Source organism: Bactrocera tryoni, chromosome 2 (genome assembly GCF_016617805.1).
Source record: "Bactrocera tryoni isolate S06 chromosome 2, CSIRO_BtryS06_freeze2, whole genome shotgun sequence".
NCBI lineage: Eukaryota > Metazoa > Arthropoda > Insecta > Diptera > Tephritidae > Bactrocera > Bactrocera tryoni.
In genome coordinates, this window is record NC_052500.1 from 1,862,112 (window position 1) to 1,888,139 (window position 26,028).

The 26,028-nt window shown below is 37.1% G+C and overlaps 2 protein-coding genes across 2 annotated transcripts in view; one reads left to right on the forward strand and one right to left on the reverse strand.

The window, feature by feature from the left end:
• Positions 1–26,028, reverse strand: part of LOC120768562 (mucin-17) — a 127,460-nt gene that overhangs the window by 32,478 nt on the left and 68,954 nt on the right. The window contains exons 4-5 of the mRNA XM_040095309.1: positions 23,146–23,274; positions 10,506–10,637 (exon numbers count right to left, since the gene is read on the reverse strand). Of these exons, the coding sequence (XP_039951243.1) occupies positions 10,506–10,637; positions 23,146–23,274 (261 nt within the window). The remainder of the gene's footprint in view (positions 1–10,505; positions 10,638–23,145; positions 23,275–26,028) is intronic.
• LOC120768563 (beta-hexosaminidase subunit beta-like) lies at positions 20,504–23,001 on the forward strand. Its single transcript, XM_040095310.1, has 8 exons — positions 20,504–20,630; positions 20,683–20,762; positions 20,833–21,016; positions 21,266–21,369; positions 21,477–21,795; positions 22,055–22,184; positions 22,254–22,455; positions 22,520–23,001. Exons 1-8 carry the CDS (start codon positions 20,528–20,530, stop codon positions 22,955–22,957), a joined length of 1,560 nt encoding a protein of 519 aa, XP_039951244.1. The 5' UTR covers positions 20,504–20,527; the 3' UTR covers positions 22,958–23,001.

A 26,028-nucleotide genomic window follows, 5' to 3' on the forward strand; every position in this document is an offset into this window, starting at 1 on the left:
GTATCCTTTTTGAATATTTACACTGGCACACAAACTGTCAACTGTTATACAACCGATTTGAAAGCACTGCACGGACGGTGTTTCACTTAAAGCACTTTACTAAACGTCACAGTCTGTAGTATTTACCGTTAGTTAAAACAAAAAACTTTAGGAACTTGGCTTGAAGTCTCTTCAGCGAATTCTTTAATTTCAATGTCTTTTCTTAATTTTTTTGAAAACCGTCCGCAACTTGTCAACATTGAACTACACAATAGCGCCGCAAATTACCGACTGACTGATTGACGACCGAGTTCGTCGCTGTGTTACCATTGCCAATGAGGGTTTCCAGCTCTGCTTCGTTCAGCTCTTCGCAGCTTATGAATGGCGTTCGCGTTTGCGTTCACACTCGCTCTACGCCACAAGCTGGTGTTGTAAGCAAAGCGAGGTGAGCCGCTCCACGACGGAGCAATGCGTTCAAAAGTGTTTTAACTTGTAGTTTTTCATTATTGTTACATTGTAAAATCGCAGCGCGCACAAGGCGATTCACACTGCTGCTTCGGAATTAGCAGCGGTGCTCGCAGTAATGAGTCGTAGCGGTAAACAGTGTTGCTCGGAATGGTCGAGAGTGAGTTAAAAAGCCAACCGCAGCTCAATCAGACAGGAAGTCAGTCGGTACGTCGAACAGTCGACTAACCAGCTAGATCACGACTTCAGCTGACAAGGCAAACTAACTGCAAATGGAATAGCTCAATGCACCGCCACACACTCGCACACACTGAGCTTACATGCCACGAACACCAGCGAAACGAAAATGGCAGTAGAAAACACAAAGTTGCTACAAATAAGTATGTACTTTGTGGCTAAGTACATATATAATACACATATGTACATAAACATGCGTACGTAGTACATATGTAAGTGCGTAAATGCTTTGTGTGTGTTTGTATGAAATAATAAAAGAAAAGGTGCTTGGAATCTTAGCAGAACTAATCGATTATTTTACGACTATCAAGTGAACTACTAAGAATCTTGTCTAACAAAAAGTATATAAAGGCGCAATGTAGATAAATGAGAGTGAACACTCACCACCGCCTTTACCGTTGGCTTCTACCGTCCATAACGTGACATATCCGCGGAATGTAAATTTTTTTTCGTAGAAACGAGTCAGCTGATTGCTCCCTTACAACACAGGCTTGCCAATCTCGTTATTTTTTAGTAACAAAGCTTGATAATATTTGATATATTCTTAAACTAACTGAAAAACGCAGTCGAACAAGATAATTTAAAAAAAACGGGTGACCCAAGTAAACACACTTTTTCCGATAAGACGTGTAAAAAGCTGCCATGTTTTTTTGTTCAGTATTGTTTGACATTTCATCATGGAAGACTTAAGGCTGAACAACGTATATAGAATTCCGTTCGCAGCAACTCGCACTGATGTATGAACGGCTTGGTGCATTTTACTTCGAGATCTTAAATCGAAAGCGTACAAAATATTGCTTGTGCATAAACTGAAGCAGCTCGACCTTCTCAAGCGACATCGCTTTGCCGTATGAGCTCTTGAAAAGTTCTTAGAAGATTTCCCAAACGGTTTTCAGCCACGACGCCCATTTCTGACTCAATGGGTATGCAAAATGGCTGCTTTTGGGACATAGATCAACCTTAAGAGCTCATATTTCATCCCAAAAAACAACGGTTTGTTGTGATTTGTGGGCCGGTGGAATCTTTGGTGCATATCTCTTCAAAAATTATGCCTATGAGAACGTAGCAGTCAATGGCGATGGTAATTCAACCACCAAGATAACCGACTCGGCGATATTTTCCACAAGACGGCGTCACTTCCCACAAATAATTTCACGTTTTGGGTTGGTCGATTAGCCAATAAGATCGCATAATATCACACCGTTAGACTTTTTTACGTGGGGATATGTAAAGTTTAAAGTCTATGCGGACAATTCCGCTTCGATTCAGGTCTTGGTGCCAAACGTCACGTGTGTCATTCGCCAATTACCTATCGAAGTGCTCGAATGAGTCATCGAAAATTGGACTCAATGGATAGATCACCTGAGACGTAGCCGAAGCTAACATTGAAAAGAGATAATCTTCAAAAAATATGTACCAAAGACGTTAAGACTTCAACAAGTGTTTTGAAACACGCTACATTATAGTGCTCCTAAGCCCTCCATCCAAAAAAAACGGTTCATATTATGTCGAGTACGAGTATATTATTCTTATTTCTTCGTACATCTCATCGTAGGCGTTCTAAGTCATCTGGTGTCAGTTATAAAAACACTCGATAACTTTGAATAGTTCTTCGAAATCCCTCGCAAGCCAAGCGCTGGCGGCTCGTACTTTCTGTGCATGACTTTATAATATTTTAGCTTTTTGCTTAATAAACTGTTTTCACTCACTTCATTTTCTTTCTTTCTCTTTTGTGTGACTTCTTGGTGACACTTTTACAATCGCTTTCTCAAAGCGGCCAATTAATAAAAACTCAATACATACATTTAATGACCGCAGCACAATTCGAGCTTTTTACCTGTCATTGGCGGCGCTTTTACCGCAGACCCCACGCTTATTAACAAGTGTCATTGTCTGATGATAACCAATTTCTATGCAGGTACAATAAAAAAGAAAAATATTTGTCGCCGAGATGGGTTCAGTGTGGGTTTAATGAGAGCTCAATATTTTTTTTTTTTTCAAAACTAATTTTATTTTCTCATTCAAAACTTACTGTTTCTCAAACTCGGGTGTTCTCGAACTTAGCATTATTATTCAATTCGATCGATGTTTTCGGATTTTATCAGAAAACAGTCCAGTCCAGTAACTGATATGATAAAAATTGTCTTCGTTGCTGTTTAAAGAAGCAGCCCAGTACCGTTATCTAGAGCTAAATTCTTGAATAATTATGTAGAACGTTCGATCCGTGAAAGAAGTCACTGCTCCGATTAGAACTTATTGTTATAGCTATGCTGAACAACAACAACTAATGAATTTGTGTTAGAAACTACGAAAACTATTTGAGAGCAACTAAAATTTTCCACACGTAGCACAATGGCCGAGTTTAAAACGAAGCGCGATGCCTTTTTGGGCAAGCAGACAAATAATACATAGGTCCGCACACAAATACCGTAAGCATGCAGATAATGATCAGTTGTGACCATAAAACAATGCCGCCCAGAGAAATGTGTTATCGAGCAGCAGATTGGCAATCGCAGCCAAATTTTTTCTCCAAACGTTTTCGAAATTATTTTTGATTTATTATAAAGAAGGTCTTAGCAAATGCAAATACTTATGTTGTGCTTATATCTGTTTCTGTGTATGTGCTAGTGTGTGCTGGAATGAAATTGTGTTTGCAATCAGCAATTTACCACCCGCCAACATTGTTCGGAGCTGCAAATTTACGCTCAAATGCTTTTTCACAATAAGTGCAATTATACTCGGTATTTTCTTCGGTAAATATAGCATGTGAGTATGCGCCCACAATATAGGAAATACATTTTAATTATATTGGCTTGAAGGCAATTCGGCTTCTGCTGCTAACATACTTACACAAGTATGTATGTGAGTACAAAGGCATTTCATATCAAGAGGCAATTAAAATATTTGTAAACAGAGAATATATGTATGTACATATACATATATGGTATGTATGTATGTGTTGGCAAATATTAATCTATGCTCAACACAATATTTTGATTTAAATTAACTTTTAATTAAAATGCTCCCGGCAAGTAAGTAATATTTGTAATATTGCAACAATAATTGTTTTTATTGCAAATTAAAGCCCTTAAATATGCGTTCACTTTACATCTACACCTATATTTATACATACATCTTAGTATGTACATATATACATTTACCAAATATTTTTATAAAGAGAAATGCCATTTTTGTATTTTTTCAAGATGCCTAGAGGTGGTGGAACAGCTGGAGAGTGAGTTCCACATCGCTCAGAGCTTTCGCATAGCCATGAACGATATGTCTTTAAGGTGTCATCTATCTCGATCAACTATCCTTTATGGACATCTTAAATTCGTTTTCTATATTATTTAATATTATATTTGATTTTAATTGCACACAAATTTTGAAAAAATCGATTGTTTGCCACATTTTGAAGGTTTATACCTAAGTATATGCAGCCGAATCAGTTAGTCTTTAAACGCGTTTTTGTTTTTCGAAACAAAATTTTTGGAATTATCTGCGGTGAGAACTAGAAGGGGAATAATCCGAGCAACATCAATTTTTTCAGCCTGTTCTGATATAATTGTGCATACAAGAATCGATTAATCCATACCGATTTTCTGGATTTTCGAATTTTGGCCGGCCTAAAACGAACACAATTTGGACTGAAACTCAACTGTTTTTTTTAAACGCCACTATTTCATAATTTCTTTTTATTTTTTTATTAACTTTGATTTATATGGAAAATATCTTGTAGTTTAACAAGAACTTGTATTTTTAGGGTTCATCCACGAAGAAGGTCAGAATCTCTGCGACCGTTTTTAGCACCGTGACAGACCTCATATAACTCGAAAGCTATTTCATTTGCGTTTTTTTCAAAAATTTTACTGTGTCTTCACGAAACAAGCATAAATACACACTGGAAACTTCAAAACAATCGTTAAAGTAGTTTTTTTTAATTCCCAAAGAATCGATATTTTTTAACTTATCACACTAGGTCTCTCCCTTTGGTGTTACATAGGTTTACGGGTTTCAAAAAATTGAGTTTTTTTATTGTCTTTTTAAATTTTACAGCAGGTCTAAAGTGATTTTTTTCGATTACAACTATTTGAAAACAATTTTTCACTGAAATTTTCATATTTTTTTTGTAAAAATTTCTGCCAAAAATCCAAAAAATTTTTTCCTTCGTCGTTCTAAGGTAATGTTTTAACTATAAATACTATAACTAAAAATACGTTTTTTTACTCGATGATCTTGTAAGGAGCTATCCTGCCAACGCGGGCGCATCTATTTTCCGAGGGGTCGCCGGAAATGGCGTCGCATGGCTGAGTTTAAAATATTTTCTTTCCAAAATTTCAGAATTTTTTTGATATTACTGTATGTTTGTAATAATAAAAAAATCCAATAAAATATTTCATTTTTTTATATGAGAAAAAAATTGTTGAAAAAGGCTTTTTTTTACCCGAGGAAACCCATGAAAGCGCTTTACACTGAAAACAGTTAATAATAGAAATCATTATAACACATGTTTTCTAAAAAAATATATTGAAATTGCGGCAATGCTTGACTGATTTACGAGAAAAATATTAATTTACATTTGAATAGTGTAAAAATTTCGAAATTTTCGATTTGAAAGTCGAATCAAATGCAGAAATTGATAACCAAATTCGCATTTTTATCGCTTGGCATCTGCCTAATTGTGTAATTTTTATTGCGATTACTTCGCTCCGACATTAACACAAAAGCGCGAATCAGCAGAGACGAATTGGTGCCAAGAGGTGGCTGGCCAACACCGCGACGATTCCACAACGAAGAAGAATTGATGGATAGAGTTAAAATTGTTATTGGACGCCCTATTGCAATTTCAGATATGCTTTTATATGTTTTAGAGCAGTGACTTTACAATCTCCTCAAGCGATTTCGACGATAGTAAGCTTGTTATAACCGAAACCCAGCAGAAAATAGGTGTTTTATTGCCACAATAAACATAATTTTTAAGTGTTTTCAATGCATGCATAACTACAAAAAACATTTGTAAAAATGTAAAATTCAATTTCGAAATTAAATTCGAGTAAATCGCTTATTTAATAAAACATTTTACGCAGATTTGAAATGCAACAAAGTGTTTGAAATCGCCAAAGGAAATTTCCGCGGCAAACGCAGGCGCTGACGTGCATAAATATTGGAGAGCCCGCGGCAGCACTCTTCCCGCAGTTACGCATTGTAATCAACCCGTGAAGAAACTAGTGAAATTTGCAAAGCGAAACAAAACCTTACAAGTACTTGCAACAGTTTGGTAAAAAACGAACGAAAATTGTAAATTTTTGTTTTGCAGCAAAAGTAAAAGTGTTTAAGGTGCGTAAAGCCGTAACGAGCGCCAAGTTGGTGGCACTCGAGGCGTCTGCCGCTGCTGCGGCCGGCTGGTGAAGTCATTAACTCTACAGGCCCATAAAAACATAATTTGCAACTTGCCATAACATAACATAACGGCGCTACAACTGCCTATTTTGTTGAACAAATTTTCTTGTTTTCCATTTGTTTTCCATTTTTACAACTTGCAGCGATAACACGGTTTGTGTTTTTCCAAGCGATAACCGTTACAATTTCATTTCGGGCTGTTGCCATGCATTACCAGATTTTTATCCACAACATAATTTCGCCATTCCATTGCAATAGCTTGCAAATGCGAATGATTGCATGAACGTGAATTAGCAAAAGCGACGTCGTTGAGTTGATGAGGTGCCAAAAGCATTACTCTCGCTTTGAAAGTGAACGGTTTTGTATTGAGCACTTTGTGTGTGTCAGCATGTGTCACATGACATTATGTCACACCGCACCGATTTTTATGTGGCGATTATATGATTTTATTCACAAAAAAGCTTTACAGAACAGAGATCGGTAATTAGATCACATACATTACATTTATATTAATATTAATCAATTAAAAAGCCCCCGGCCTAACTCATAGACGGCGTTACTAGAATTAAATACAGTTAAAGCAAAAACTTGGCTTGATGACGAGTTACCGGACACTGCCCCAGGCAAATCTTCCATCAAGGATTGTATGCTAAGTTTAGACGTGGTGAAATGAGCACCGAAGACGCTGAAGGCAGTGGACGTCCAAAAGAGGTTCTTAACGACAACAACATCAAAAAAATGCACAAAATAGTTTAGGATGACCGTAAAATGAAGTTGTTCGATATAGCAGGCACTCCAAAGATATCAACTGAACTTGTACATCAGATCAATTACGAATATTTGGGTATAAGAAAGCTCTGTGCAATGTTCACTTATGACCAAAAACAACGACGAGCTGTTGATTCGGAGCAATGTTTCGAAACGTTTAAGCATAATAAACCCAAGTTTTTGCATCCATATGTGACAATGTGTTAAACATGGGTTCATTATTTCACTCCGAAGTCGAATCGATGGTCATCCGAGGAGACTGCATACAATGAACGCGCTTCAAAGCATGGAAAAAAACAAAAGTCGGCTGGCAAGGCCATGGCGTCTGTAATTTGGTATGCGCATGGAATAATTTTTATTGACTACCTTGAAATAGAATGGACCATCAACAGTGACAATCACGTAGCGTTATTGGACCGTTTAAGGGACGAAATCACCAAAAAAATGGCGTATTTAAAGAAAAAGAAAAAAGGTATTTCCCACAGACAATGCACCGTGTCACATATCAGTGAAAACGATGGCGAAAATCCATGAATTGGTTCCGCGCTCATCGTATTCTCCAGATCCATCCCCATTGGCTATGTCCTGTTCACAAATCTGCAAAGAATGCTCGCTGGGAAGAAATTTCTCTCGAATGAAGAGGTGATCTCCGTAACTGAGGCTTATTTTGAAGACATGAACAAATCGCGCTACCAAAATGATATCAGGAAATTGGAGTGTCGTTATAATCAGTACATTAACGTTGAAGGGAACTATGTTGACTAAAAAAAGGAATTTTGCTAAAAAAATTTGTTTTACTATGGAAGGCTGGGGACTTTTCAATCGACCTTAACTCCGATCAACTCTCTCCGCATAAGCTGTTTGTATCTAAATGATCAATAGTAGCTTCCTCTCTCAACGTACTCACTCCCGTTCAGCACAAATCTCGTCCAAAGCATTTCTAAATTGCTTCAAGTCTGCAATTCTGTATTCCAGTGAAAATTGTATCATTGCGTTGCATAAGCAATGAAATTTTCTTGTCAAAACAAAAATCAGTGAAACCATCACCAATCAATATACCAACACGAATCAATATACGAAACAATGCAACATTTTTTTGAGTGTGAGGCAGCGCTGAGGTGCCATAACGTACATATAATGCTCAGCCGCAATAATTCATTCACACTGTGTATGGTGTAAATGCCGCCGAAGACAAATCGACAACTCCAAAGCTGTTTACCATAAGCTTTAATTTGCCGTTACACTAATTAAAAATTATGCGCATCCGAAAATTATGTCTGCATATGTGTACATAAGCATAAGGTCATCAATAATTTTTGTAACACAAATTAAAACTAATTAAGAAGCAATTTATATATCATACATATATATCTACATATGTACATATAAAGTATGTTTTTAAATTTGATAAGCAGAAATAAGAGATGCCCAAAATGTTTGGTTTGAGTCTCAGACATTGACATAGCATAGCGTGGCATATCATGTGATGTAATTAATAATTATCTACCTTTTTGGCACCAAGTGTTGAAATGAGTTCATTAGTATCTTAAATAAGCATATTAAATATTACTAACGGTACGGCAAAGCTTTACAGCGGCTTAAATAGCTTTAAACATAAAAAATAGCAATAAAATAGTCTAAACGCATAATTCAAAGTTTTTCAAGCTATTTTACTCAAATTTGAGATATGCACACACATACACACATATATACGCCATAACTGCTCCACTTTTAGTTTACAGGCCACACGCATACATACATATGTACAACGTATGTATATACAGTTTGCTGTTTTTTATTTACAAAAACAATTTTAAATCACTTTTATTTTAACCTTTTCTGTTGTCTGTGTGTGTGTCTGTATTAGTGACTGTGGTTTTTACATTTCGCAGCAAACGGAGGTAATCAAGAGCAATAAACTGTTTTTCGGCAAGTCAACAAGCTACCTCAAACGCGCTCCATAAACTGCGGCAAATTAAAAGTAAATAACTCCGCAGCAACGTCACGCTCGCCCAGAAGGCATGCTGGCCCCCAAAAGGCACGGGCAACGCGCTTTGTATGTTTTTGTTTGGATCGACCGCACATTTTTTGTCAACACTGTCAAATTGTGGTTTATGAGTGTAAGTGTGTGCGTGCCTTTGTGCAACTCACAATTTTTCCAGGTGTTTATTTTAACTTATTCATCCAACTTCAAGTAAATGGATGAAGTAATGAAGTGTGTGCAACGCATGCCAACACAAATCAATGGAAGAGTTATGCAGGAGAAACCTGTTTTCTTGTGTATTAGCAGCTGACATGAACTTTAAAAGCTGGTGTTCCACATTTGGAATAAACCTTTAAGTATGTACTAATGAATTCAAATATTCAAAATTTTCTTTCATTCACAACCCTCTCATAAAAGAGCGATAGCAGCGCGTTTGACTTAGGTGTCCCATCAATTAAGTTGTAACTGCGTCAGACCCACATTTATCGGTGTCCAACAAATGATAAAATCTCCACATTACGCCTACATGTCTCTCAGATTTCTAGCCATAAATCTTCAATCTAATATATTTTGTCTTCGACTTTAACTGCACTTATCTCAAAAAGGGTCATAAGTTGCCCCTAACACACACGCATAAATACTCTTACTTACATGTACATATGTATATCTATATCTATCTATCATATGTAGGTATGTACGTCCGGCGTGTTTTGTGTTGAAAATGGCTTTGAAATGATTTCCACGCTTTTGCTGCAAATTAGTTAGATTTGGGAATACAAGATATGAAAGCCAATGGAGACCACAAAACGTTGGAGGGCTAATAAATACCTTTCGTGGCTTTTTAATACACAAAAATGAATGGTTTATAAAAACCTTTCTTCGTGTCTTGCTTAATTCGATTTATTCGTTGCGTTCGTTGGTGTTCCGAAGTGAAGTAGGCGTTCAAATCTGGTGGGTACAAATTGACTTTTGTTGTCTTCATTCTCATTTTAATTGCCTCATTTGTTTCGTATTTTCCTTTCATTTTATACGACTTATACACGCTTTTGCTCAATTAATTGACATGTGTCAAAACATTTGTCAAATTAACGCTGCCCGTCCCTAGCAAGCCGATTACGCGTGTCTTTATGAAGCACATAGGCACAATACTAGCCCAAAGGAATGAATTTTCCCTTAATAAGTTTGCATGGAAAATGGCAATTCGATTTGATTTCGATTGCACAAGCAGCTTGCTTCAAGCAATTAACATTTTTGGGAGTTTTTCGCCAATTATTTCGTTAACAAATTTATATGGACGTTTAAATTAAAAAAAAAAAAAATTAAAATTAAAAAAAAAATTTTAAAATTAAAAAAAAATATTTAAAATAACAAAAAAGTTAAATTTTAAATAATTAATTAATTTCAAATTTATTTAGAATTTTAATTTTTTTAATTTTAAATTAAATTTTTAATTTTAAATTTACTTTTTTTTTAATTAAAAAAAATAATTCAAAATTTAATTAAAACAAAATTATTTAAAATTCAATTTTCTTTAATTTTAAATTAATTTTTTTAATTTTAAATTATTATTATTTTTAATTCTAAATTTTTTTATTTTTTAATTAATATTTAAATTCCTTATTTTACTAAACTATTTCGCAATTTTCATACTGAGTAACCAAAGTGTTCTTACCTTTAACAATTTTTTTCACTGTTTGCGGAGTTTTCACTTTTAAATTTCCCCCACCACTTCCCGTGGGCGTGCTGACTGCCGTAGATGTGGTCGAAGGTGTGGCAGAAACACTTTGTGAAGGATACCGTTTTTCTGAAATGAGAAAAAAAATAATTCAAATAAATATTAATTTACACAAAGTGGCTTGTTCGTTGTCTAAGAGGTTTATATTCCGAAAATTTTAATATTTTTTTACTATTTTTTTTATTTAAAATTCTTAATTTAGAAACACACTAGAAAATCGTCGAATCTCATGGAACACAAAATAGTAGACCGACTTGCACACAAACGTTGCATACATTTAGGCAGTGTGCATGTTGCGTCAACATGTTGATAAAATCTTGCAACACTCAATGCAGACACATGTTTACAAAACCTAAACACAAATCACACTTTTGTTGCATGTTGTTGCTATTCGTAGCGGCATAGTTGTTTGTCACCTTACGCACGAAGCCACGTGTTCGTGCTAATACACATTTACAGATACAAATAATTATTTACTTTTGGGTTTTCGCACAAACAGTCCCCGTCGCACGCTTCGTCTCAGCCAATGCAGCAGATTTGAGGAGCTCTTTGTGCTCCTGTCGCCCGCTGTAATGATTATTTTCACCGAGTTCTCATTGAGCTGCGGACCGCTGCACGACGCCTCTAACGCTTTCGTCATCACATACATATGTACATATGTATGTATGTTTATAGTTATGCTTTTGAATACTTCTTATAAAACTTTAGTTGGCAAAAGGGTAAAACGAAAATCAAAACAGAAACCCGAGAATTCCGCACTAGAAATTTACGATTTGCTTCGTGGTCCAAATACTTAGCTAGTAAACAAAGAATTTTTAGAGTTATTTTGGCAAGAGTTGCAGGTGAAGTTTATTTTTTTTGTCGTTTTTTTGTTTTTGATTTAAACGAAGATGAATTTTTTTCAATTTCACATCGAAACTTCAGTTGCCGAAACACCTGTTTTTGAACGCATTTCAAAACTTTTACTCTACAGTGTTGTATTTCTGCCATAACAGTGATAGAAAAGGAAAGTTGTACTTATATGTATGTGTATGTAAATATATATTATGTATATGCATGAGAGTAGTTAATTCTAAATTTCTCGCTCGCCTTTACTTTCTAACGCATTTAAATTTTTTATTGGTGCGTTCTGGCGCAGCGGCTTGACCGGCTAATCACCGCGAAGTAAAAATGTTGGGTCAATTGGGCAATTAACTGCCATGAAGTCGGCATAAAGCCCAAGAAGTGAGTGTACGAGCAAGTCCAACCTGAGAAAGCAATCGAGTTTTTACTACCTTTCTTCTTATTTCCTCAGTTTTACAGTGCAATAAAGAAATGATGAAGCGTGTGGAAGTCACATCGTGCCCAAGTGCGCACATACTCATATGTCTGTATGTATGTGTGTTTGCTACGGGCCTCCAGCACAATGTTGCCGCAAATGGAGCGCTGTAAGGCCATAAATGCAAACAGATCGACATAATTGGTTATTTTTATTGCCAAACCCGTTATTGTTCTAACGCTCGATTTGGATTTCCAATGTGGAATCTAGAATATTTGAAAATAAACATATATTTATAAATACTAAAATATTTAAGTTTTGTGCGACTCAAATGCAACGAGCATTAAAAGCAACCCAATGCACTGCCGAATCGGTGCAACATGCAACACTTAGCGGCAGCACACGATTAACACCTGATTGCAGACCAAAACAAAAACACAAGCAACGATTGCTTAAAACATTAAGAACAAAGGGCACAAAGTAGACACCGATAATTATGAATGAACTGCGTTGAATATGAAGTTGAAAGAAGAGAGCAGAGTAAAAGACAACTGAAGGGAGAATGCATGCAAGAGCGGACACAAAAAAATGCAAGCGAAGAAGTACAAAGACAAAACTCACGATAATTTTGTCTCCAATTCAAGGTAAAGAGTAGCAAAGAGAGCATGTGTGGCAGTTTAAGAGCATTTTTCGTAATGTGTTTATTTTTTCCAGCACGCTATGTGCGCTCAGATCGTTGCTGATTGTTGGATCAGGTTTTTTGTTCAGCTACAATACACAGCAATGCAGCTAATTAGCATCTTTGAATATTCCATAGAATACGGGTGATGGGATTCTTTCGACATTTTCTTTTTTATAAGCAAAATACCTGAGTAGAGAGATCAATTTCTAACAAACAGTTCTGCTGATGAAGTTAATTGTAAGAAATTTTTTATACTACTTTAAGCAAAAACTGATAAGACTTTGTTCATAATTTTAAAATTCTTCAGAATCTTTGTCGTCTCCTTCAAAGTAATCCCCCTTGGTCACAACCAATTGAGCCAACGGTGTCTACAATCCTTGAAACAGTTGTTAAAGTCAATTTCCGGAATAGCCTTCACTGCGCGTAGCGGTTCACGTTTAATGTCTTCAATTGACTCAAAACAGTTTCCCAAAGCGGTCGTTTGAGTTTGGTGAATAGCCAGAAGTCACACGAAGCTAAATCAGGCGAATACGGTTGGTTGAAAATTTAGCGAACAAATCACGAAGAATCATTGCAGTACGCGACGTTACATTATCGTGGTGCAAAAACCAAGAATTGACAATTCCGACCTTTTTTTACGAATAGTTTCGCGCAAACGACGCATAATACTCCATAATAATCCTTATTGACACTTTAGGAGGTCGGAAGAAGTTCGGTGCGCCCCACACCTCGATAATCGAAGAGGTTATGTCCACATAAACCTGATTTTTGACCTGCTTTGGCGTAGTTTTTTCGGCTTCGGCTCACCTTTGCCACGATATTCGGCCGACTGATCGTCTATTTCTGGGTAGTAAGCAAAGTTCCTATACTCATCGCCCATAATAATACGTTTCATACATCTTGGTATTGGGAAAGCATAATTTCACCGACGTTAACGCGAACCAATCGAGCTCTCACATTCTTAGTCCCATATGATCTTTCAAATTGGTTTTCACTGGTTCTTCCGATATTCCAACGATGCCATTAGGATCTCTGACTGTTAATCGGCGATCGGAGCACCAATACCTTTACTTCATTGACGTCTTGAACATCAGTTGATATTGATCGTCTAACGAATGGGATTTCGCGCAAAATTTAAATTAAAAAATCTAACTATTTTTTGCCCACAGGGCATAAAATGTAAAATACTGAGTATACATATATAAATAATTAAATATACGGCTTGGGATTTTGCATCAAAACCGAACTCAACGAGGAAAATTTCAGTTTTATTTGTGCATTACTCCTTGCAGTAGAGGGAAAAAAATATTTCGAAAAATTTCGAGTTTTTAGCAATGGAACAAATTATTTTAAGATAACTGTATACATTTGCATTGCTATCTATCTGTATGAATGTATTTATGTGAATATGAAAATTAATAATTTCTTGTTTAAGTCATTTGTTTATTTATAAAACTTTTGTAAATTTCATGACCATATACTTATTAAGTCAGGAATTTGTTTGGCATTGTCACTGTCGTGATAGGTGGACAAGTAAAAACAAAGATATTAACGCAAACGCGCAAAATGAAGGTATCAAATGACCTCATCGGAGCAATAAAAAATCGCAAAAAGCTGGCTAATGAATGCAAATTAAAGAAAAGATTGTGTTTTCGCCTTTGTTCTAAGAAAAAAAATGCACTTACATATGAACATACAAATAAATATATGTATGTATGTAAAAATATGCATATATTAATGTTAATAAAAGAAAATATTTAAGGAATATATATATGTATATATGTATATGGTATGTTTGTAAGCATATACTAAGAAAATCATAAACATATTAGATAAATTTCTTATTCCGTTTGTGGAACTTCCTCCATCTAAAATTTTAGTTTTTTGGCATAACGAAAGTTTTGAAGTTCATTAATCATGAAAAAATTTGCATTTAAATTCATCTTTCGTGTCTTTCATGACTAAAAACAGATAAATCTTTGAGAGCAAACGTATTTTTATTCTCAAAAGCAAAGAACCCTTTCGATTTATCAAAGTCGCTCAGTTTACAAGGAAGGTCATGGAATTCAAAAATCAGCTTTCAAACTTCCTTTTCAGGCGAACCATCAGCACAATATTTAACGGCGTAATTGGCTGAACCCACTCGATAGTGTGTGCTTAAAAGGCGATACTGAGTCGTAAGAGCTTGCGATTTGCCAGCAAGTGGACTTGCTATGATTTATGACTTCCCTTGTTTGTGCAACACTTTCGCAAGTGTCTAAGAATTAGTTAAGCACGTTTATTTACCCAAATAATGGCACACCTTAAAAGCTTCTCTTTAAACAAAAGAATCATAACTCGAAAAACAGAAATTTTCAGACTTAACACGTGTAAATACAAACGTGTAGTAATTCTAACGGTGATTTTCCAGTTAAGTGTGATAGTGATAACAATGAAATTACTTCAGTAGCCAGAAAAGCGAATTACGATTGATATACTAAACAAAAATTTATTTCGAAATTTTTGATTTGTGACGCTTTTGCAGTTAGTGCGTGATACGTTTATTTGTATGTACGCCAATAACATATGTATGTGCGTAAATAAAAACTATGAAATTATGGAGAAAACAAGAGAAACCGCTGAGCTAGTGAAATTTGTTTTGGTGGCTATGCAACTGTGGCAGTCGACAAATCTAGATGTGCTACTTAATCAGATAATATGGGTGCGCAATGAAATAACTACCCTGAGGTAAATTACCGTACTTGGTGGTTTGAAAATTATAAACACATATGTACATATGTATATACGTATAGTCTAACATGTGTATGTAAGAGTGCGCTTGTGTGCCAGTTCTCGTTTTCACTTGAGGCAACTACAATTTCTTAGCCCCAAAAAAGGCGTACATAATTCATTATGATTGATTAATTTGCGCATAATGCGCTCATTAATGTTAAACAAGCATTCGAGCACTTAAGTTCTTACCTAATTATGAAATACATACATATATGCGTTTGTATGTATTGTAATCGCACAGCAATCAACCTGATGGAAACAAATGGGAGCGTTCATGAGTTTGTTGTACGAATTTAACCCTTTCACGACTACGTTCATATATAATATGCTGTTTATGTAATTATGTCTAGAAGTAACAGTCAGCAAACTATAAAATTTGGATCTTTTTCATGTATTGTGGTCATGCAAGTGTTAAGCCCACACCTATAGCAATATAATTTGTTTTCCATTACAAAGGCTTAAGCCGACTGAGAGCCAATGAGCCGGATTAGAAGCGTGGCCAAAACTTGTTCTGTGATACACGGAAGAAAAACATGACGAATCTAACACAGCTTTGGTGTAATATGAGCACACGAAGGCGCAGCTGCATTACCGTTGAGATTAAAATACATAATTTACTTGTCTAAAAAGTTCTGAAAAGATATTTTGCTATTTATAGGCCTTGTATTATATAATCGAATGAATGTATTATTTAAATAGGCAAAGTCTTGGCAAGCAATGATTGATTATTCAAGGGATATATTTTTATACCCTGAACAGGGTATATTGAGTTTCCTACGAAGTTTGTAACGCGCAGAGGAGACCCTATAAAAATATATGACGAGCTGAGTCGATTTAGTCACGTCCGTCGGGCGCACTAGGCCCTTCGTTTTTGATATATCGACCACAAATTTTGTACACATCTTTCTCTCAGCAAGACGCTGCTTATTTATCAGAACGGCTGATATCGGATCACTATAGCGTATACCATGCTATACAAACTCCAGAGAGACATCTTTTTATACTCTTTTATACCATAAAAAAGGGACCTGTGATGGCTATTCTGGCTTCGGTGTAACTCAAGTTAACGCTTTTCTTGTTTTTTATTGGGAAAATAACAATTATCTTCGCTATATTCAACGAAATAATTGTAAAAACGCATTAGTTATTGAAGATTACTGTATTGCTTTTGATATATTGGGAAGTCGAAAAAGTCTTTTCGTATTTTTAAAAAATATTGAGCAGCTGTTCACTTTTTTCAGCTTCCCCGAATTCAAATTTTTTGGTAATGTGATTAGTAGCACTGGAGATATACGACTGTCAGGACATCTATTGACAAAATACGAAAAGACTTTTTCGACTACCCAATATTTATTTTTCCAGTGCATTTCATGCTGATTTTTGTGTGTGGGCCACAATCGGTTTAAGCGTCTATGGATTTCTCTGTTTATTTTGTTAACAAATCTTCGCAGCAAATAAGTTCTTTGTTGCTCTTGTTGCGTAGGCAAAAGAATTGTGCAGAAATGACAACAAAACGCAGCATCAGCTCAGCGCTTACACGTCAACATATATGGACATCTCTATACCAATACAAATAATTATAGCCGCAAACATAATGACAACAACAACAATAGCGACTGCGATTTCAAGTGCGGTAAACAAAATGTTCGTGTAGGCCGACTAAAAGTCACGTCTTGCTAATGAAGTGTCCGTCCGCCGCATGGACGCAGCGCGGCAATTTAAGCGGGGCGACAATTGCGTGGTGTGACTTTCAATAAACTCACAAACAAATCAAAGTGTTGAGTGCAATTAAGGTATTGAGATAGCGCGCTGTAAGCGATACCGCTGCTCAAGAGATGGCGCTAAGATTTTCAAATCAAGATATCTGAACGCTTAATCGGCTCAGCGTGTGGGTTGCAAACTGTTCGCGCGTCATGGTGGAAGGCTTTTAAGCGCCGCTGATGTCGATTGCGTTTTTGCATTTCGCCTGTTGTTTGTGCGCTGCACAGATTTTTATGAAAAATCAATTTGGCCGAAACGCTTGCTGAGATTCGCTAACGAAGCGTGGAAAAAACACAGAAAACAGGAAAAATAAAAAAAGGCTGTGAGCGTGCCAAGTGCAAGGAAATTTGCTAGTGTCTGCTCAGTAACTAGTTACATGGCAACGTCCAACACACGTTTCTTCATGGTCTTAGATTCAGAGCATCAGTGATGATTCCACATTCCACCAAATAATAAAGGGCTTAGAAAGTATCAGTTACAATTGAGTTTTAGTTTAAGTTGAAATTGAAATTTTTCTATTTTTAATTACCTATACCTATAAAAAACTAAAGATCCTAATTAGAAGTGTTTACGATTCGAATATGCATGTCGTTACCTAAAATGCAAAACAACGTATCATAAAAAAAATTGAAAATCGCTGTCAGATATTATAACCAATATATAACCATTTTATAACTAAAACTCAAATTTTCTCTCAATATGAGTGTATGATATGCAATATATAACCATTTTGTAACCAAAACTAAAATTTTGAATATATATTTGTGAGTGGTTTCTATTTTATCGTTTTTCCTTCGCTAGTAAACTTATGAAAAGTGATGTTACGTTAATTTGCATTTTAGGTGACGATATGTATACTCCAATCGTAAACATTTCTAATTAGGAGAGCACAGTGAATAGTTAGAATTAATTCTCAACCAGCCTTAATGGCACCAGTTAGTTGTAGTCGTAATTGAAATAACTCCGCACACGAAATTGCCTCACTGGTAGGAAATATGTGTGTATGTACGAGTATATATTTGTACGCCCATAAGCGGCGCATCGCGAAATTGCACATTCAATTAAGCTTACAAAAATAAAACAAAAAAAACAAACCAAAATAAAAATAGCAAAAAAAGAAGAAGAATAAAACTAACCGCATACCCATTCAATTTGAATGCATATGTATGGGTGTAGTCGAAAAAGTAAGAAAGCGCTGAATTCAGATGGAACCGAATATTTTTGGAAATATATATCTAAAGTAAGCAGAAGATGCTGAAGACTATATCTACATATATTGGGTAGTCGAAAAAATCTTTTCGTATTTTGTAAATAGATGTTGCAGTCGTGTGTCTCCAGTGCTACCAATCACATTGTGTCATACCATAAATTGATGGAAAGGTGAGCTTCATATACATAACAAAAAAAATAAATTCGTGGAAGTTGGAAAAAAGTTACAGCTGTTCTGCAATGAGTGAAAATAATTAAGAAATTCGCTATATTTTTGAATTTTTGTATAAAAAAGGGAAGAATGCCATGCAAGCCACCAATGAAATTTATGAAGTTTAGGGTGACGATGCTTTATTCGTTCGTGTGGCACACCAATGGTTCGCTCGCTTCCGTTCTGGAAATTTCGATGTGAAAAATGCGCCTCGCTCTGGTCGACCTATCGTTGAAAAAGTTGATGAAATTATGGAAAAGATTGACAGGACCGTCACATAAGCAGCCATGACATCGCTAAGGAACGAAACATTCATCATTAAACGGTTTTGAACCATTTAAAAAAGGAATTGTCTGTGAAAAATTTAATGGACCGAATTATTGAAACGAAATGAAATCGAACCATTTCTCAAGCGAATGGTAAAGGGAGACGAAAAGTGGATTAAGACGACAATAATGTGCGAAAAAGATCATGGTCCAAGCGATTCCATTCCAAAAACTTTGTTTCATATAAGAACCGCTAGCGAAAGTTCTTGCTTCAATACAGCCTTAGGGTATAAAATTATTCAATAAAATAGTGAAAAAGAAAGAAAACGAGAAGAATTAAGTGAAAAAGAAAACATATTTGTTGTACATATGTCAGTACATGCATACAAAACTGTAAAATGCTGTCAGTATGCCATTGTACATATACGGCACATATCGCACATTTTGCAAGCATTTCAACTGAGTGGAGATTCCAATCGGGACAATTGTATTACGCTGCATTTCAATGATTTGAATGAACACAATCAACTTTCTTTGTAAATTTCTATTATTCTTTCGGGCAAAATCGTACTGACCTGTGAATGCAAATCAGCCGCTGGAGACAAGGAAGTCAGTGCAAAGTAAAGCAAAAAATTTGGAAATGAAAAGCCAAACAATTGCATTCATAACGGATTCCCGAAGGCGAATTATGTAAAACTAAAATTTGCTCCGAGCAAGCTTTGGCTTAATAAAACGATCTTACTTCGGTGCAAAAGTTAAGAGTAACGACTATGGGGCAGTGGACTAATGATAACAATGAAAACCTGCACTTTGCACTTCGAAGTTGCTGAGAGGGATCCAATTGACTCAATTTAGTTTGAAAAAAACCAAATGTTATTGCTAGTGGCTGTGGGGGATGGGATAGGAATATAGGCTGGAGATGAAGACATCGCAAAATTTATTGTATTTCCACTCACAAAACGACGACAATGGTCAGCTAATCATTTCGCCATATTTTAGTGATCTCAAATAAGCCGAAGTAAGGCGAAATTTAAAGTTGAAAATGAACGCGTAGAGGAACTTAAAGGGAGATAAAATCATACGTAGACTTTAAGCGAAATGTTTGCAAAGGAATTTTTTTTCTCTCTACATATCGGGTGAATCTACCTTTACAGACAGGTTCTGTTCTTGTTGTAGCGACAGAAAACATTCCTGAACTAATTTCGAAGAATTGTGCCGAGTTGACAAGTCCTGGATTCATAAAATCCGGCTCCGTTCTGGTTACTTAGACCCGACTGCCGCGGTGTCGTTTCTAAAAGTTCTCTTTAAACGCGATGAAGCGTGTGGCTCAATCCCTGAGACGTGAAGTACTTGTGAGAAATATGTTCTGATCACAGAAACTGTATCAGCTGACCTTTGTAGGGTAATTCTTTTAAATTTTTCCCTTAAAGGGAAAAGTTACTTTTATTAAATATATTTAATATAATAAAGCTAAACTGACCAGTGGGCGCATAGCTAAATTCTGTTATCGCAAGTTCAGAATCGAAGTACCAGAGAAATAAAAGCGTCTCCTCAATTTTTCCAGCAGGGCACACAACTACTAAGAATTCTTTTAAGTATAATTATCTGGTTACAATTAAATACAAAAAAAAAATCGCAGCTGTGTCAATTTGCTAAGGTGTGGTTCCCTAATAAAGTATACAAAGCACCGATGCTCTTATCAGTCTAATTGTTTCTAACATTACCACAACTGAGCGAGTATTAAGACAGTATAGTTTTTGAGCTGACAATATACAGAGCACTTTCGCAAATACGCTCGAAATGCGCAGTTTCCTTAATTTAATTGTGTTTTTCGCATTTTGCGGCAAATTGAAGGCCGATGGAGGATACCGCAGCTTTGGTCCAGAGTTCAAAGCTACAATAGGTAAAAAAGTGAGTACACAATGATTACAAATTACTAATTATGTAAACCGAAGGTGAGATTTGGCCAAAGCCCTACCAACAAGTGGAGAGTAACAAGTACTATGCGATGAATGGCTCGAGTTTTCAATTTATCGTGAGTGTCTATAAAAATTTCTTTCTTCTACAGTCAAACAATTTTAATTTCCTTTTTGCTTTTACTTAAGGCGGTGAACGAAAACTGTGCACTTTTGCAAAGCGCCTTCACACGATATGCCAACATTATTGCCGCTGCGGCGAAAGGCTACAATCGCGCCCCTGCCACCGCCACACTTGGCATCATCCAGCAAATCCGCGTCAATCTGACACAGCCCTGCGAAGACTTGCCACATCTCGACATGGATGAGTCATGTGAGTGCATAAATAATTGAAATAGTTAGGGATAGAGTTGGCAGCGGAGCAACGGTGGCAGCAGGCACGTCCTTCAACCACAAGCGCCACAAAACAGTACAATTAAGCGAACGAGCGTTGCCTTAATCGCAACTCGTCCATCTTTTGCACTCGTTCTGCCCTATCTTTTTAATTTATCTCACTGTCACTCTATAAAAGCTGTCTTTTTTTACTTTTCGCATAACTTTTTCGAATTTTCACACGCTTCAGATTACGTACGCGGCGATGGCGTAGTGCGGGCCAACTCCATTTGGGGTATACTACGTGGTCTGGAGACATTTTCGCAACTGTTGGTGCCAATGCCAAATGGGCTGGTCAGTAAACAAGTGACAAATTTAAACCATTAATGCCACACAATTTTATGAAATAAATTACATGCACCGCCGTATCCTCTTGCAACCCGGCGCGCCACTACTGACAGCTACTTACGCGCAGTACAGGAATTTACGATCAGCCTCGTTTCAAGTACCGTGGCCTAATGTTGGATTCGGCAAGACACTTTGTGAGCAAAGCGAAAATATTGCAACTCATCGAGGGGATGGCCTACAACAAGCTGAACGTCTTCCACTGGCACATGACGGATGACTCAGCGTTCCCGTACAGTTCAAGCGTTTTTCCAGAGCTGTCAGCAAAGGGCGCTTATCGGCCGGAACTGACCTATTCCAAGGCCGATGTGAAGGAAGTGGTGGAGTTTGCACGCGCACGAGGCATACGGGTGGTGCCGGAATTTGATACGCCAGGTACAGAGAAAAGGAAAGTGGAAATTACCACAAGCGCAAAGGAGTGATATAAGCTAATTGTATGGGTAAACAGTATATTAAGAGAACTAAGGAACGCAGAAAGAGTTGAACTAAATTGAAAAATGGAATCGATTGAAGTAGTTCATAAAGATTACATTGATAACATTACTGTTCTTAAAAGGTGCTATTTATTTATCGTTAATTAATATATTTAAGGTTAGGATAAGCAAAAAAATGTTTAACAATCATCTCTTTACAGCGCACACCGCTTCATGGGCTGCTTCACATCCCGAACTGTTAACTAAATGTGAGGGCGAATTCGAAGGGCAATTGGGGCCGTTAAACCCCACCAAAGAATCCACTTTTAACTTTCTTTATACATTTTTCAGGTCTGTGTTAAACAATTAAAATCTCTGTAAGTACTAATGAGTTTTTCAGAAACTTCCAATAAATTACAGTGAAATCAAGAGCCTCTTTCCCGACAAGTTCCTACACTTGGGCGTCGATGAAGTGGATTCGGCTTGCTGGGAATCAAACACCGACATTCAGGCCTACTTGAAAGCACATGGGCTGGACAATGGCGACTTGCCCTATTTATATTTGGAGCGATTCTCCGCGAACATTTCTACAAAGGGATGGAAGCAGATGGTGTGGCAGGAGGTTAACTAAAGAAATATACATCAAAAAGTGTCTTATGAATGAAAATGTTTGCACTATTTTACAGGCCATGATCGAAAACTCCTATATGGATTGGCCGGGTGGCACAATCGCACAAATTTGGTTTGATTACAAGAACGCTGCGGCAACACTAACGAAAAAGCGACACGATGTCGTTAGGAGTGATGGGTGGTATCTGTATGTGCTAGACACTGGCGCCGACTGGGAGAAGTTCTATAATGTCGAACCGACTAACTTTAGTGGCAATAAATCGCAAAAATCCCACGTAATTGGCGGCGAAGCCTGCTTGTGGAGTGAGTGGATCAATGAGCATAATGTGCTGCCAACTACGTTTCCGCGTGTGAGTGCGGTGGCCGAGCGCTTGTGGTCTCCCCTTGAGCAGCTGGATGCTGAAAAAGCGCATTTGCGTTTGGAGGAGCACAACTGCCGCATGATCGGGCGGGGTATTGAGGCGCGACCAGCTAATGGTTTCGGCATGTGCTAGAGGCGAGTGCAGTGATGAGCCTTTGGAGAGTAAATTTCAAATAAAACGAGTTAAATATATTTCAAGTTGATTTTGGTGTGTTTAGTTTGAGCTTCGAGTGGAGGCTATCATCGTAGTTGGGAGTGAGGTACATAAAAATACAGTTTTTTGACATTTTTGATAAGTTTACTAGTTACAAAAAAACTTACGTGTCAAAGAGATGGTTGTTGGTTTGAGCCGTGTCGATGTACTTTTGGCAGTCTGCTGTGCTTTGGGTGGCGGCCCCAAATCCGTCGGTGATATACTCAAGTTGCGTACATCACGCTTTTTGGCTGCTCCTGCAAAGAAAATAAATGAAAAAACAATTCAATTAAAATGAGTTTTTCGCTAAGGTTAACAATATGTGAAAGAATGTGATTCAGGCGGAAGATTATAAATCCTGAAAACTTGGGCAAATGGTGACTTCTTCCAACCCTTAAGAACTCCCTGCCTTGCTTCATTGAAAATATACTGCTCAGAACAGATGTTTTTCAATCGTTTCAAATAAGGTTAAATTATTTCCCTCAGATTAGCAGGAAGCCATTGGAGGTAACAGTAGAAATACTTAGGAATTACAGAAAGTTTGGAAACGAATTTAATTGAAGTTGTGTCTGGCTTACAAACTAAAATTATGCATAAGTATATAGTACTTATGTACAAACTATACTACATCTACATAAGCACGGTCAAGCAGCTGAGAAGGCAGCTTTGTGAGCGATGGAGCATACTTTCCACGAGCATGACCGCGAAAAACGTGCCCCTACTTAAGTTTCGGTTGTTTATCGGGTGTAACGTGACGTGATATCGCTTGGCGGCTATCAAATCATGCAGATGCTGAAGAGTTTTTACATTCCAATTACAATTCGTTGCACGATGTTGAAAATGCTTCTCCACTGCGCAACTCTCGTTTCAAATATCAAAAGCGAAACCAATGGTAAAGCGTGCCCTTCGCCTTTATTTGCTACTTTTCAAAAAATATTTGGCATAATTACAGATAAAGCTCAATGCACTTATTGAAAAGTACTCCGAATTGCTTATGAGATTTTATGATTTCAAGACTTTGTATGAAAACAAATTTTGTGAGGCGAAGTTGTGTGCAATATTCCAGCGTTTTGTTATTATACCATGAAGAGGGAATATTAAGTTTGCTACGATGTTTGCAACACCCAGAAGGAAACGTCGGACAACCTATGAAATATATATCGAAATGATCAGCCTGACCAGCTGAGTCGATTTAGCCATGACTGTCTGTCTGAATATACGCAACCTAGTCCTTCAGTTTTATCAGAGATATCGCTCTGATATTTTGCACACCCTCCTTTCACCCCAAGAAGCTGCTCATTTGTCGGAATCACCGATATCGGACCACTATAGCATATAGCTCCCATACAAACTGAACGATCGGAATTAAGAGTTTGTATTGTAAACTGTTTGATGAACATTCGCGCAAAAAATTATTTTTACTGCGGAACGCCACTTCATTACTCACCTTTCGCACGCTTTCCGAAACTGCCGAAACGTTCGCGCTCAATTACTTGTGTGTGAATGTAGCGCTCCGAATATGAGCGCGACAATTTTTCCTTTGAGCTATGCGCCCCCATTACGACGGCACAGCTGGGACACGATCACTTGTCGAAAATAATGCAAAAATAATGATGGTGCAAAGCGCAATGCCGAATCCCACGAGCGATTACGTGTATATTTGCGATTCACTTTCTTTCTTTCAATTAGCGATACAAGTGAAGCGAAACGCTTTTCATTAACTACTTGCCGTCGTGCAAATGCGAAAATTCACCGCCGACGACATTCGCCAGCTTCTCTGGAAATGTTTGTTTACACTGAGCGCTGCCGATAAACGGACGGATGTTGCCAGCTGTCGACTGTCGCGGCAACCGCTTGTCGATTGTCGGTTGACTGTTGGCTTTGATGATTTGCGCCCGCCAACACACTCACTGGCACAATGCAATGCGACTCAACTCAACGCAGCTCAGCGCGTGGATCGACGCAGCGCACTCGCGGTGGCAGCCGGCAATCAAGCGTGCAATTTCGAATCCGTTTCGGAAAATCACCAATCATTTGTCGGTAAATGCATAAACAGATGCCAGTCTTACAAACGAACGTTTACAGCGCGCGGCCACGCATGCGCCATATTCATAACACCACCAACACAGGCACCGCCTCGCTAGGTAGTTGCCTCGACATCGACATTGACTGCACTTTGCGCCGTTGGATTTGTTTACATTTTCTCAAAGCAACCGTTTGTGTTGTTCACTATTAATACACTTTTTTGTTTTTGCCGTTTTTTTATGATTCTGACATTGACAGGTTCAATGTGCCACTAATTAACGCCAACTTATTTTATTTTATTTACAACTATTTTTTTCTCTGTTTTCTTCTTAATTTTGCAATAAACTATTGAATGTGGCTTCACTTTTTTTTATGTTTTGCTGCTTCCAATTTATTTGCGATTTCTATTTTCACATGAGTTTCTTTTTAATTTTTACTGTCACTAAAGGAAACAATAAAATTTAAGGAAAAGCGCCAACAGCAACAAAAAGCTACACTGGATCATAATAATTTCGAATGTGTGCGAGAAGTTCAATGAATCGTCGCAGGATGCTGATAATTGCGGTCACGTGACTGACATACCGATGCATAAACTGTCAGCCCAAGCAGTTTGAATGCCCCTCCAGATATTGGAAAATTTGCTATTTGAATCTTACAAAGGATCACGTAAACAAAAGTTAGTTCACTACTGTGTCAGCTGCTTAAAAAATGCAAGTTGAAAACTCTATGCATCGAAGATAATCAGCGCAAGAGTTGCATGTGAAAATACTTGAACCCATATGGTTTTAGTTAGACCTAACCTTTAGAAAGCGTGTGAATTGATTCGGCAGAGTATAAGTTCAAATTTTGTCCAGTATTGAAAACGAATGCCAGTGATCATATTAGGAACACAAAAACTTTTGAAAGCTTTCAAAATAAATAACCAAAAACTAGAAATGATGAATGCCGCCTTCAACCATTAGTCCAAGTTTATATGACAGCCAAAA